Source organism: Aspergillus karnatakaensis, assembly GCF_047715665.1.
Source record: "Aspergillus karnatakaensis strain CBS 102800 unplaced genomic scaffold BJY04scaffold_75, whole genome shotgun sequence".
Lineage (NCBI taxonomy): Eukaryota > Fungi > Ascomycota > Eurotiomycetes > Eurotiales > Aspergillaceae > Aspergillus > Aspergillus karnatakaensis.
The window spans coordinates 1-12,714 of NW_027395787.1; the positions used below are offsets into that span (position 1 = coordinate 1).

A 12,714-nucleotide genomic window follows, 5' to 3' on the forward strand; every position below is an offset into this window, starting at 1 on the left:
CCTAACCCTAACCCTAACCCTAACCCTAACCCTAACCCTAACCCTAACCCTAACCCTAACCCTAACCCTAACCCTAACCCTAACCCTAACCCTAAACCCAATCGTTCTCTGCCTTGGCTTTTTTACACACAGAATGTCGAGTCATACATACAGGTATTTACCCCAGGCATCCCCCGGTCACCTGCATTCTAGTAATGATATTATCTGGAAGACATCAAAGCGGACAAAATCTTGTTTGGCTTCGCAGACGATGAGCCATTCGAGATGTTTGAGCAAGATAACCTTCAGTATCCCTCCCGTCGCAAGGAGGAGGACGGACGAAACATCTACCTCTCTCTCGAGCTTACAATGCAGCCTCGGAAACTTGGTGCCCCGGTCTCATGCGATTTACGCTCTGCTGAGGTTGGGGATGTAGAACACTACGAAGATGTTCAGCCTGAGCATTATCCTCCATGGTCGTTTAGTGCCGATATCTGAACCGTTGGATGCATGGTACGCAATCCATGCTAGGCTTCGAAGGATTAAGAGCATAATTTACTGACATTATCTGACAGATCTGGAACATCTTTGAAGGTGGCTCTCTATCCACAGGCTACGATCCCGTTTCCCGCGCGCACAAAAGTAAAGCGCATCTAGCAGAGATAATCAACCTGATCGGACTTACTCCAGCCAGTCTCCTTGCGCGGAGGAAACGCAGCGATCGATTCTTCGCTGAGTTGGGTGAACTCCACGACGATTCTTTATTAAGGGAGCAGGTTCCGCTGGAGAAGAGAGAGACAACGCTCAACGACGATAAAGGAGACAAGGAGATGTTCCTGCGTATGATGCGCAAGATGCTGCAGTGGCAGCCAGAGAAGCGTAGCTCGGCCAAAGAGTTGGTGCAAGATGAATGGATGGATTCGGAAGCACACAGGCCTTTAAAACTAGATGTTTCTCCCTCACTCAGCCTACTCCAACTGGTTATCTATCTGCTTGGGCAAATAGTAAATAAAATCCGCAACTATGATGAACCGAACGATACCCAAGTATCGCCCATGCAGAAAGCTCAAATGCTGACTGTGTATAACTCTAGCTTCTACCCTCTACCACTCAAGCGTTATTTCTAATCTGTGCCGCAATCTTCTCAGCAATCATATAGCACGAACTCTGCGGATGCCCAGGTGGTAATGTGGGAAAGATGCTCGCATCAACAACCCGTAAGCCATGTACACCAATGACCCTGGCTGCACTATCAACAACTGCTTTAGCATCTCCATTCTTCCCCATCGCACAGGTCCCCGCAGGGTGATAGACGGGCCCAATATTCGAGCGCAGGTATGTAAGAATCTCCTCATCAGTTTGAACAGCAGGACCAGGCTGATACTCGCTACCGACAGTAATTTCTGTCGCGGACCAAGCATCACGCGTGCGTTTGAAGGCCGCCAGTGCAACATCAACATCAGCTTTGTGGGTCAGGTACCCAAGTTCGATGATGGGCGGGTCTTCCATGCTGGCAGAGCGAATTGTTACCTGGCCCCGGGAGAGGGGCGCAACGAGCGCTGCACCAATTGCCGCGTACTGCGCGCCATTTTCCGTTGCATTGGCCAAGGGTGCGGCATCCAGGAGCGCCGCGGTGCTGATGTACTCGATTGTCGGCCAGTCTGGAGGGAAGGTGGAGTCCAGCTCGGCAAGGGTTGAATGGGGGAGGTGGGTGGCCGAGAGGCGTTCCCAGGCGAGGAGGCCGAATGGGGGTGAGGAGAGTGGGCCGTCGCGGCGGGCGGCGTATTCGAGAGCGGACTCGTATGCGTATGCGGGGTCAGTGTCGAGGCGGGTGGGCGTTTCAACATTGACTTGGTGGGCGATGGTGAAGTAGATGTGATCCCACATGTTCTGGCCAACAGGAGGGGAATCGTAGAGGACAGGAATTCCATGTGCCTCGAGGGTCGCGCGGGGACCGATGCCCGAGACCATGAGGAGTTGAGGGGACTGGAAGGCGCCGGCGGAGAGTATGACCTCGCGGCGGGCGTGGAGGGTGTATTTCTTGCCCGAGAGGGTTGATTTCACTTGTACACCAGTGGCAGTTGTGCCATCAAAGTTGATCTGTAGCGCCAGGGTATGTTTGTAAATCTTAAGGGTGGTGTTCTTCCTCTGCAGGGCAGACTGGAGATAGCTGGTTTCGGAGGAATCACGGATCTGCTCATGTGGCCTGATCGTCGTTGCTGCCCACGCTGAGCCATTCAGGAATCCACTGTTAAAGTCGGAAACTGGAGGCACGCCGATGCTGTCAAGACCTAGTTCGAACCAAGTCGAGGACGGGGCTCCGTAGTTTGGCCATGTTACTTGCAGAGGGCCACCTGATACATCGCAAGCCTCGGGGTTGTAGGTCACAGTGGTGTTGGGGTGGCGATACATCATATTGGGCGCAGTTAGCGTGCAGCTCTTTTTGAAGTATGTGTTGACCGAGTCCCAACCCCATGAGGGGTCGCCTGTCAATTCGGCCCATTGATCATACGTGCCTTTGGTCCCACTAGATAATGTTAGAAGATGGGCGTCAGATAAACGGCAGGCTGAACACACCGATGGTAAGCCATAAAATTCCTGGCGGACGAACCACCCAGTGTCTTTCCCCTCGCATAGCGAACAACGCGATCATTTGCTTGCTAGCGACGATTAGTTGAAGATCACACTCGATATCCAGCAAGCAATACACGCACCGTAAGCGGTTCGGCCTTGAAGTCCCAGTCAATTGGCGAGGTTTGCGAGGGATCAATGCTTGTGTTGGCCATCAAAGCAAAGGCGGGGATGATGGACTCTACTGTGCCTTCCTTCTCATAGTAACCGCCGGCTTCCACGACAGCGACACTAATGTTGGAGTCCTCAGCAAGCCGTGCAGCCAGGGCCAGACCCGACGTGCCTCCGCCAACAACTACATAATCAAATGTTGCATTGTGGCCGTCATGCGCCGGCTGTCGATTAAGGGCCAGCGAGGCCGCTGCAAGTGAGGCAAACAGCTGGAGCAGAAGCGCGAGGCGAGCCATCTTGATAAACAAGGACCACAGCCCGGGCGCTCAGTATATATACGTATGGACCTTCCAGTTTTCCGAGGTTCAGCTGTGCCCAACCTCAACAGAAAGCGTATTGACGAGTCAGTTTCGACTGATCGAGAGCTGCAGCAGGATTCCTCCACGAATGGGGGTCCTGCATGGACGAACGATGGAGACGCCCCACCCCGATTAGCTTCACACCGACTCATGCTGCAGGAATCACGATGATCCCGGTATTGTCGAGCGGTCCACCTGGAATTCTCTTACCAGATATATTGCTTTGCTAGAGGTGGTCATTGCATAGCAGATTGGTGGAAACGAAATGCAGTGGCTGGAAGAGGGGTAATTAGATGCAGCAATTCTATGATAGGCGGGTCCAGACCATAACATCAGATGATGCGAGTCTCTGGCAAACAAGCCTAGTGAATACCACTTTATAATATAACGATCCGTTCGTTTCATGGCCCAAAGTCGAGCGGTATTGTGATATTTCTGTAGGAGTGGCCGCGAGGGTCTCAGTGTAAGACACATCTAGCAAGGTGCAGAAGAGACGAAGGTGAAGTGTTTCTCTGGAGCAGCAACCTCGTCAGCTGAGTGTTGTCCACTGCAATAAGCTCTTGCCTGTCTGCAGGTATGATGGGTGGAGACAGTCTAAGTACGCCAACTTGTTGGGAAGCGTACGTATAAATCTCTTTGTGTCTGGCTATAACACGGCATCGCAGGGTCCGGAAGGTGCAGCTTCAGACGGCCGCCCTCAACAAATAGATGGAATAAGATGCCGAGCGGCAAGAGCTCGATAATCTAGGCCATATAGTATCTGTCGCTAATCTTGTTCTCGTCAGGGCACCAGTTGTTGGCGATGTGGACGAGCATTGCTGTGGGTCTGTACGGGTGGCCGCCAAAGTGATTTGGATGGGAGAAAAGGGTCGGTTAAGGGATGCTCCATGGACGGTTGCTTACAATGTGTCGTGATGACTCGTGGGGTCAACTGCCAAATGCTGATGCAAATGCCTTTGCGTTCTGCGTGCTATTCATGCTCTTTTGTTGTCTCGAGGGAAGTTGTGCAGTGACCTTTGTGGATGTATATAAATACCGCTCAACACATAGGCCACAACACAATCCGCAACCCCAGCTTGCTCAACAGGGCATATTGTTCTCCTCATCTCTGGGTGAATCCTGTAAAGGGCTTGACTAGCAAATCGAAGGTGTGATTGCGAAGTGTTGCGATATCCTTTGGGACGAGGCATCGTCGCAGGGTGGTTGAACGACTTCTCGTGCGAGAGAAGAGGATGAGATTCAGTCAGCAGACCTTCCCCGCACGTCATTGCATTAGACCCCCAGTGAACAGCATTAGGTATATTTAGGAAGACAGGGACGCTGAATTATCACTGCTCAGCACCATCATTCCCGGAGAACAGTCCTACCACAGATTAACATGACCTCGAAAATTACCGCCCTTCAGTACTATGGGCCGAGAGACGTTCGACTTGAGCAGGTCAAACCCAAGTAGGTGGCTCTGATAGCTGCACTGCGAACCCATAGACAAGTTAACTCGTTAGGATCTGCCATCGGGATGAAGTGCGAATTCAGATTGCGTACTGTGGGATCTGTGGCTCGGACATTCACGAATATCTTGGAGGACCAATCTTCCCTCCCAAGCAAGGCGAACAGAATCCATGGACGGGGCAGCGACTACCAGTGACCCTGGGCCATGAAATGTCCGGGACGATCGTGGAGGTTGGGGCCTCCGTCTCGGATCCCCGCCTCCAGACCGGGGCGCGAGTCGCGGTCAACCCGGCCTGGAACGACCGTCACCACGGACTGGACCCATGCACCGCCTGCCAGCTGGACATGCCCAACGTCTGCAAACGCTATGCTTCATATGGCTTGAGTGCTGCTGGTGGGGGTCTGGCCTCGGAGATTGTGGTCAAGCATTTTGCCTGCATCCCACTCCCCGACTCGGTGTCGCTGAAAGTGGGAGCGTTGATGGAACCGCTTGCGGTCGCGTGGCACTGTATCCGCATCTCCGGATTCCAGCCGGGGCAAACGGCGCTGATTCTGGGGGCGGGGCCAATTGGATTGGCGATTCTCATGCTTCTTCACGTCTGGAATGCAAAGACGGTCGTGATCAGCGAAGTAACAGCGTCGCGGAAACAAATGGCGAAAGAGTTTGGAGCGGATTTGGTTGTTGACCCGACCGAGTACCCGAAAGGCGGCCTCGATCCGGTGGTGGTAGCGACCCAAGCGGCGGTCCAAGCAGACGGGGTGGATGTCTGCTTCGACTGCACCGGACTGCAATCCACCTTGGACACTGCTGTCGCCGCTGCTCGACCCGGAGGCACCGTATTTAATGTTGCCATATATGAACAGCCCGTCAGCTTAAACCTGAACGCCCTGACCCTGACCGAGAAGCGGCTTACCGGCGGAATCTGCTATACGGACGTTGACTTTCAAGGTCTTATTGAGGCACTGGAGTCCGGAAAGGTGGCGGCGGAGAAGTTGATCACATCGGTTGTGGACTTGGACGATGTTATTGACAAAGGTTTACTGGAATTAATCCAGAATAAGGCAGCTCACGTAAAGATATTGATCAGGCCTAGTCAACCGCGTTCCGTGCGGCTATAGTTGGGTTTAGTTCTATTGTCCAGACTTTGATTCCTACAGTCCGAGACGTCGTGCAGGCACCTTCTCCAGATCCTACGGTGAATGCAGCTTTCAAGCAGGGTATCTGTAACATATGAACTTATCGCCTTTTGCACATCTCACTGAGCCGAACTTCTTCGATCCTCGACCCATTCAGCCTCCACCTCCTTCTTGCCATCCACCCGATCCATTTCTGTAATTTCAGCCCCAAGTCCAGTGCATACGTAGTCTTTGAATGCCCTGGTTGGGACCTTTGCCTGGAACATGTCGTCGAGCTCCTCGAGCGACCGATCTTTCGTCTCAGGCACCATCAGCCACACCCAGATGGCAGCAACCACGGAGAATGAGCCGTAGATAAAGGTCACCGCACCTCCGAGGTCGGCCTGGACATACGGGTTGACAAAATTGATAGGGACTGACGTGACAAAACTTCCCATGGAAGCGAGAAAGAGAGTGCGCTCACGCAGCTGGCCTGTTCCAACTTCACCAGCGACCACCCAGCAACCAGGGCCCCAGGTAAAGCCATAGATACAGTACCATAAAATAAGCAGAGCAACTGATGCCTCCGCAGCCGTATCGGAGTAGTTCCCCGCTGTGCCAGTGCTGGTGGCCCCTCCGGTGCCCAACATCGTCCCCGCCATGAGAAGGGCCCCAAGGAACAACGAGGGTCGGCGACCAATCTTGTCAAAGGTCAGGAAGGTAATAATATGGACGGCGAAACTGCATCCAGTGACCATCAGATTGCTGCGCAGTGGGTCAGGAAAGCCAAGCTGTTCCATGAAGGTGACGATAAAGTTTTGAATGAACGACACGCCCTGTGCCTGTTGAAGGATCTGCACCCCCATCGCGATCAACGTACGACGTAGGTTTGTGCCTTTGAAGCAGTCCCACACCGAAGTGGCCCGGTGGAGCTCACGCTGCTCCAAGTCTTGGGCTTTGAGGAGCTCGACCTCCTGGGGAATGGTTTCGGGGTGGTTGGACAGCGATCGGAGGACCTTCTCGGCTTCATCGTACCGACCGCGATAAACGAGATAGCGGGGGGATTCGGGGAGGAAGACGTAAAAGGTCAGATAACCAACGGGGACCGTTAGCTGGCAGAGGATCACAATCCTGTCATTGTCAGTGTGAGTTCGCTGTGGGTATCAGCTATCATTTGGCTGACTCACAGGTACTGCCACTGATCTTCCCTGGTACGAGAAAGGTAGACGACAATCGCAGCGAGAAAGACTCCTAGCGAATTGAAGAAGCTATAAAGCGCAAGAAATGCACCTGTTTGGGTCAGTCGGGTCATACGTGCTCTTGCTGGAGGTACCTACCACGAATCCTGGGAGGCGAGCACTCGGAGAGGTAAAGAGGAACACAGTTGGACGCCAACCCAATGCCCGAGTAAACAATAATGCGACCGACAACAAGCTGCCAGAACGAGGTGACTGCAGATGCTTCCAGGATGATCCCGATCGTCATCAACAGCGACATGACAAGAAAAGCATTCCGGCGTCCGAGCCTGGAGGTGACCATGGGAGCAATGATGCAACCGAGAATAATACCAGCAGAGCCAGTCCCGGTGCCCACAGACGTCTTATGTGATGGAATTGCGTACTGACCCAGCGACTCGTCCCACTGGCCATACTTGCGTTGAAACTCGGACAGACCCAGAGCACCTCCCCACCATCCATTGTCGAAGCCAAAGCCCATGGCGCCGAGCGACGACACGGCGCCAATGAGCATCAGCCGCCCATTGAGGTCCTGGAAGAGGCTATAATTTCGGATTGCGTCCAACATGTTGCAGTCCCAGTTGCAATATCGAAAGAGAGAGGATATGTGAGTGCCGTTTGGAATGCCAGAGTATAATACCAGAAATGCTCTCCACTTTATAGGACTCCAGCATATCAGCCTACGTGCCAGACTCCACCCTGGAGCTGTCTGAATCAGGCAACCGTACGCTGAGCGCTATAACGCGGGGAAGGACTAAGCCCTGCGCCGTGGGGGTACCCTCTTGCGCGTCAGTCAAGGCGTATACAAATACCACCGGCTAGGTGGACTTAATCAAGGCACTATCACCACAACCCTTCCTTCGTTGACTATCCTCTAACCTGCTCAGCCTCGACATCGCAATGCCCAGTCAGTTCCAAACCATTGTTCAATCGGCGGTCCTCAAATCGGCTGCAAACCTGACTGCCCAGCTCGCCAGCAGTTGGAGAAGTCCCAATACCGACCCCCGAGCCGTCGACTGGCAGTCTGTGGCTGAATTTGCCATTTTCGGTTTGATCCAAGCGCATATCAACTGTTACTGGCAGCGGTATCTTGAGGATACGTTTCCCTCGCGATTGAAAGGTTCGCCGAAGACGCTTTGGCATAATGTGCTTTTCAAGCTTGTCCTCGACCAAACGGTCGGCTTGTTCATCATGAACACGGTCTTTCTTGTGTCGACGCATGCAATACGCCTATCTGATCTCCGACTGGTTATAATGGAGGTCAATCGCAAAATTTGGCCCCTGATCCGAAAGGCGTGGAAGATCTGGCCGGCATGTGCGTTGATCAACTTTCTCTGGGTGCCGGTGGAATCGCGAGTGCTTGTGGCTTCCTGTGTTGGATTCGGGTGGAACATCTTCCTGACTCTCTATGCGCTGGCAAAGTAGGCAGTTGGAGGCATTCATTGTATCATGGCAGTTAGCGTGGGGGTGGTCTGGGGTGGGTTGACTCTGGTGTGGGGGTGGTTATGCAATATTAGGGCGACGGAGGGAAGTCCGGCAGTTGGAGAGTCGATCAACGGCGTTTGCACATTCCATATCTGTCAATAGCAATTGTCGCCCTGCTAGCGGTCTTCTACCAGCTATAAACGTAGCTTGTAGCCTGGTCGAATCCTGCTCAACACTGCTCTACATAATGTTCTGGTGGAAGGCCCTGTCACTTGCTGCTTCTCTTGTCCCCCTGTGGGCAGATCTGTCTCTTCAATCACAATGTCACCTCAAACATGAGGGCAAGACACGGCTTTTTGTATTGAGTGACATTGACAATGAGCCCGATGATGCCCAATCGCTCGTGCGGTTGATGGTCTACGCCAATGAGTTCCGCCTCCAAGGGCTCGTCGCAACCACCAGCATCTGGTTAAACGATACCACAAGACCAGATCTCATGCACGAGATTGCCGACGCATATGGATCCTCTCTGCCGAATCTACAAAAACACGCACACGGCTGGCCGGGAGAGGCGGACCTCAAGGAGTTGATCGCTTCTGGTCTTCCCGTGTATGGACTGGAAGGAGTAGGCGAAGGAAAAGACAGCACTGGGTCTCAACTTCTCGTTGAGGCGGTTGATCGGTCGGACGAACCACTATGGGTGCTGATATGGGGTGGTGCCTCCGTCCTCGCCCAAGCTCTCTGGCATGTCAATGCTACACGACCGACTGCGGAGGTGGACCGATTTGTGAGCAAGGTGCGAGCCTACTCGATCTCCGACCAAGATAACACGGGGACCTGGATCCGCCGAAACTGGCCGCAGCTCTTCTATATTGCCAGTGTGCATCACTTCAACCGGTATGCTGTAGCGGCGTGGGGAGGCATGTCGGGTGAGGCATACTACCATTTCCCATGCGATGCCGATAACGAGTTGGTTTCGCCAGAATGGGTGCGAAATAACGTTCAGAATGCAGGGCCTTTGGGGTCCAAGTATCCGGATGCTGAATTTATCCTCGAGGGCGACACACCCTCGCTGTTGTATATCATCCCCAACGGACTCTCCGACCCTGAACATCCTGAATGGGGATCGTGGGGAGGTCGATACGGGCCGGTGGCCTTTGGAGAGGGTCACTTTGCTGATAGCGTCGACACACTCGTCGACGCGCAAGGACGGACCATCATGGGCTCGCATGTCACGGTCTGGCGATGGCGCAGGGCGTTTCAACACGACTTTGCCGCCCGCATGGGATGGAGTGTAGCCGAGGGATTTGAGTCGGCCAACCATGCACCGGTTGCAGTGGTCAACGGGATTGGTGGGCGCCGTGTGATCGAGATGCAGGTGAAGGCTGGTGCAGAGATCGTCCTTGATGCCAGTGACTCTTGCGATCCCGATGGCGACCAACTGTCCTATCGATGGTGGCAATATCGCGAGCCTTCGTCCAACAACAACAACGCCAGGCGAGATGTGGCCGAGCTGGCGATCAGCGCAGCGGAGGCTGCATCAGTTACTGTCACCATCCCAGCGAGCGAGATCCTGCATCGAAGCGGTCGGAATGCTCATCCAGAAAGCGACAAGCACCTGCACTTGATTCTGGAGGTGTCGGACGGAAGCCTGGTGGCATATCGACGAGTGATCTTTACCATTGCTGGGTTGAGTGCGGGTCATAGCCACGATGAGCTGTAGGGTTTTATCTGTCAGAGTTCTTGGGGTGTGCAGGTATGACCCGAAATCCATATATATATCTCCATCCGTACTTGTACGTAGACTCCCAGTAGCTGTCCCTGTGTGCCAGCGCGGTTGGCGCGTCCAACATCCATCACCAGATGCACCACGATACAGCCTCTGATTGGTCAGTATCAGCCAAGAAATGCAAAGAGACGCTAAACTAGTGCAAACTCAGGAGGGTTACCTCTTGTCCTCTTCACTGTCCAGACATCCTGGTGACAACGTGATTGGCGACCCTCAGCCACTGACGCACTTGCCATGAGCAGTGTCGCATGGGCTCTCTCTCTTTCTCTGCAAGCAGGAATGTGAGAGCAAGGGGGAGAGCATCTCACAGCTCTGGAATCAGGATCTCATTTGCGAGCAGACTGGGGCCGAGCCGAACCAGCCACGAGCCCATTCCATTGGTCAAGACAGCTGGATCGGGGAATATCAAAGGATCCATCAGAGTGAATGATAAGCAGTCGCAGTCGCACGGGCAAGCTGCGGAGACCTGGGGGTGGGGTGGTCTGTAATTGTATTCACTGTGCTTCCCCGATCAAATAAAAAGACCCCTCCCCCTCCTGCCTCCTTTTCTCTTCTTCTATCTTCTCAGATTGCGATCTCTCCGCTGTGCGCATCTTGCAGCTCAAGCTTCGGTCATGGATGTCGAACAATCTGCCAGCGGCACTATCGCGTCGCAAGACAAGAACAAGGATGCGCCCTCGGTCTCCGAAAACCGCTCCGTCCACTTGGGCGAAAGCGACCTGTTAGGCGGGGAGAAACTGGACGCGGTGCTGACCGCGAAGATGGCCTTGGTCAACGACGTGCGTGCATGAGTATAGATGGCAGGATTGAGCAGTCAATCGGCCCGGTACATCCCACGCAAAGACCAGCGTGATAAACGACTCCGGTCGCGTGTTAACCACTGACTTGACATAGGCGATCGACGAGATCGGCTTCACTCCCCACCAGTGGAAGCTCTTCTGCCTCAATGGCTTCGGATACGCCGTCGATTCCCTCATCCTGCTGCTGCAGTCCATTGTTGCGACCCAGGCGACCTTGGAGTTCCAACCCAGCTTTGACACGGGCCTGACAATCGCGGTATACGTCGGTATGCTGGTCGGCGCCTTGTTCTGGGGCTTCTCCGCCGATGTGATCGGTCGCCGGTTTGCCTTCAACGTCTCCCTCTTCATCTCCGCCATTTTTACGATCGTCGCCGGAGCCTCTCCGAACTGGATCGTTCTCGGGTTGTTCACCTGTCTGAGCGCGTTTGGAGCGGGCGGAAACCTGGTTCTGGACACAGCTGTCTTCCTCGAGTACCTGCCGAGCCAGCATGCCTGGCTGGTGACCCTGATGGCGGCGTGGTGGGGTTTGTGATCCATCTCCTGCGACCCATGGCCATACTGATCATGTCTATCACTAGGTGTCGGTCAATTGATAGCCGGCTTGTTTGCCTGGGCGTTTATGCCCAATTACTCCTGCGCCGATGCCGCCAGCTGCACCTACGACAACAACCAGGGTTGGCGCTATGTGTGGTATACCTCGGGGGCTTTCGTCTTTGTGCTCTCCATCCTGCGGATCACCGTCATTCGTCTGGAGGAAACGCCCAAGTTCCTTGTGTCGGACGGTCAGGACGAGAAGGTTGTCGCTGTGCTGCAAAACATCGCGCAGAAGTACAACCGCCCGTGCAGTCTGACGGTCGAGCGCTTGACAGCCTTTGGGGAAACACCACGACACACACAGGGATCTCGCCGTTCATATCAGATCATCTCCTTGCCTGAACTGGGACGCCATCTCCGCGGTCTATACGCCACGAAGAAGATGGGTCTGTCCACCACCCTGGTCTGGTTCTCCTGGCTGCTGATCGGTCTGGCGTATCCGCTCTTCAATGTCTTTTTGCCCAGCTATCTGCGATCGCGTGGTGCGGAATTTGGCGAGGACAGCCCATACATCACCTGGCGGAACTATGCCATCACCAACATGTGCGGTATCTTCGGGCCCATTCTCGCCGGGTTCATGTGTCGCTCGCGGTGGTTTTGGGGACGCCGCGGAACGATGATCATCGGAGCACTGGTGACAATGGTGTTTTTCTTCTCCTACACTCAAGTGCGCACCGCGGCGCAGAATGTCGCCTTTACCTGCACCATCAACTTCTGCCTGAACATCTATTATGGCACCCTGTACGCCTACACACCCGAGGTACGCAGAGCCAGCTCTTTCTTGCGTACAATTTCACACTAACCCTCTAGGTCCTGCCATCTGCCCATCGTGGCACCGGAAACGGCATCGCCATCGGGCTGAACCGAATCATGGGAATTGTCAGTGCCGTAGTCGGGAGGGAGGCTGATGTGAGTATCTCAGACCTCTGCCATGCCTAAAACCTAATCAGTTCTAGACCACGACCTCGGTTCCGATCTATATCTGCGCCGCCCTCTATGTCATCATGGCGATTGTGGCAGCCGTCTTTCCATTCGAGCCTCTTGGTCGGCGTAGTAGTTGAGTCACCGAGAGCGCCCACCCACAAGCCCTAATGCCTGCCTGTATTATCAATGCCCCAAAGCGGCCGTACACCCCGTGTTGTAAGCAGTACTTTGATTTTCAATATAAAGTCCCAATGCCTATTTACGTGGAGAAGTCCCAGAATCCACGCCGGGGCCCACTACCA

General features: G+C 54.1%; 6 protein-coding genes across 6 annotated transcripts; 4 read left to right on the forward strand and 2 right to left on the reverse strand.

Moving 5' to 3' along the window:
• Positions 1 to 1,089: 1,089 nt before the first annotated feature.
• On the reverse strand, positions 1,090 to 3,017 carry BJY04DRAFT_210965 (GMC family oxidoreductase; the record flags this gene model as incomplete). Its single annotated transcript, XM_073714333.1, has 3 exons — positions 1,090 to 2,506; positions 2,557 to 2,639; positions 2,694 to 3,017. 3 exons carry the CDS (start codon positions 3,015 to 3,017, stop codon positions 1,090 to 1,092), a joined length of 1,824 nt encoding a protein of 607 aa, XP_073565655.1.
• Positions 3,018 to 4,458: 1,441 nt separating this feature from the next.
• BJY04DRAFT_223584 (2,3-butanediol dehydrogenase) lies at positions 4,459 to 5,648 on the forward strand (the record flags this gene model as incomplete). The annotated part of the gene is made up of 2 exons (XM_073717734.1): positions 4,459 to 4,529; positions 4,583 to 5,648. 2 exons carry the CDS (start codon positions 4,459 to 4,461, stop codon positions 5,646 to 5,648), a joined length of 1,137 nt encoding a protein of 378 aa, XP_073565656.1.
• A 137-nt stretch (positions 5,649 to 5,785) lies between these two features.
• BJY04DRAFT_210967 (general substrate transporter) lies at positions 5,786 to 7,448 on the reverse strand (the record flags this gene model as incomplete). The annotated part of the gene is made up of 3 exons (XM_073714334.1): positions 5,786 to 6,776; positions 6,833 to 6,935; positions 6,983 to 7,448. The coding sequence occupies 3 exons, from the start codon at positions 7,446 to 7,448 to the stop codon at positions 5,786 to 5,788; spliced, it is 1,560 nt and encodes a 519-aa protein (XP_073565657.1).
• A 112-nt stretch (positions 7,449 to 7,560) lies between these two features.
• BJY04DRAFT_200916 (Mpv17/PMP22 family protein) lies at positions 7,561 to 8,373 on the forward strand. Its single transcript, XM_073713008.1, has one exon. It carries the CDS (start codon positions 7,781 to 7,783, stop codon positions 8,303 to 8,305), a length of 525 nt encoding a protein of 174 aa, XP_073565658.1. The 5' UTR covers positions 7,561 to 7,780; the 3' UTR covers positions 8,306 to 8,373.
• A 23-nt stretch (positions 8,374 to 8,396) lies between these two features.
• Positions 8,397 to 10,357, forward strand: BJY04DRAFT_200917 (uncharacterized protein). The gene has a single exon (XM_073713009.1). The coding sequence runs from the start codon at positions 8,553 to 8,555 to the stop codon at positions 10,026 to 10,028; it is 1,476 nt and encodes a 491-aa protein (XP_073565659.1). The 5' UTR covers positions 8,397 to 8,552; the 3' UTR covers positions 10,029 to 10,357.
• BJY04DRAFT_200918 (MFS transporter) lies at positions 10,335 to 12,467 on the forward strand. Its single transcript, XM_073713010.1, has 4 exons — positions 10,335 to 10,873; positions 10,989 to 11,418; positions 11,473 to 12,397; positions 12,445 to 12,467. Exons 1-3 carry the CDS (start codon positions 10,709 to 10,711, stop codon positions 12,288 to 12,290), a joined length of 1,413 nt encoding a protein of 470 aa, XP_073565660.1. The 5' UTR covers positions 10,335 to 10,708; the 3' UTR covers positions 12,291 to 12,397; positions 12,445 to 12,467.
• The last annotated feature ends 247 nt before the right edge of the window (positions 12,468 to 12,714 follow it).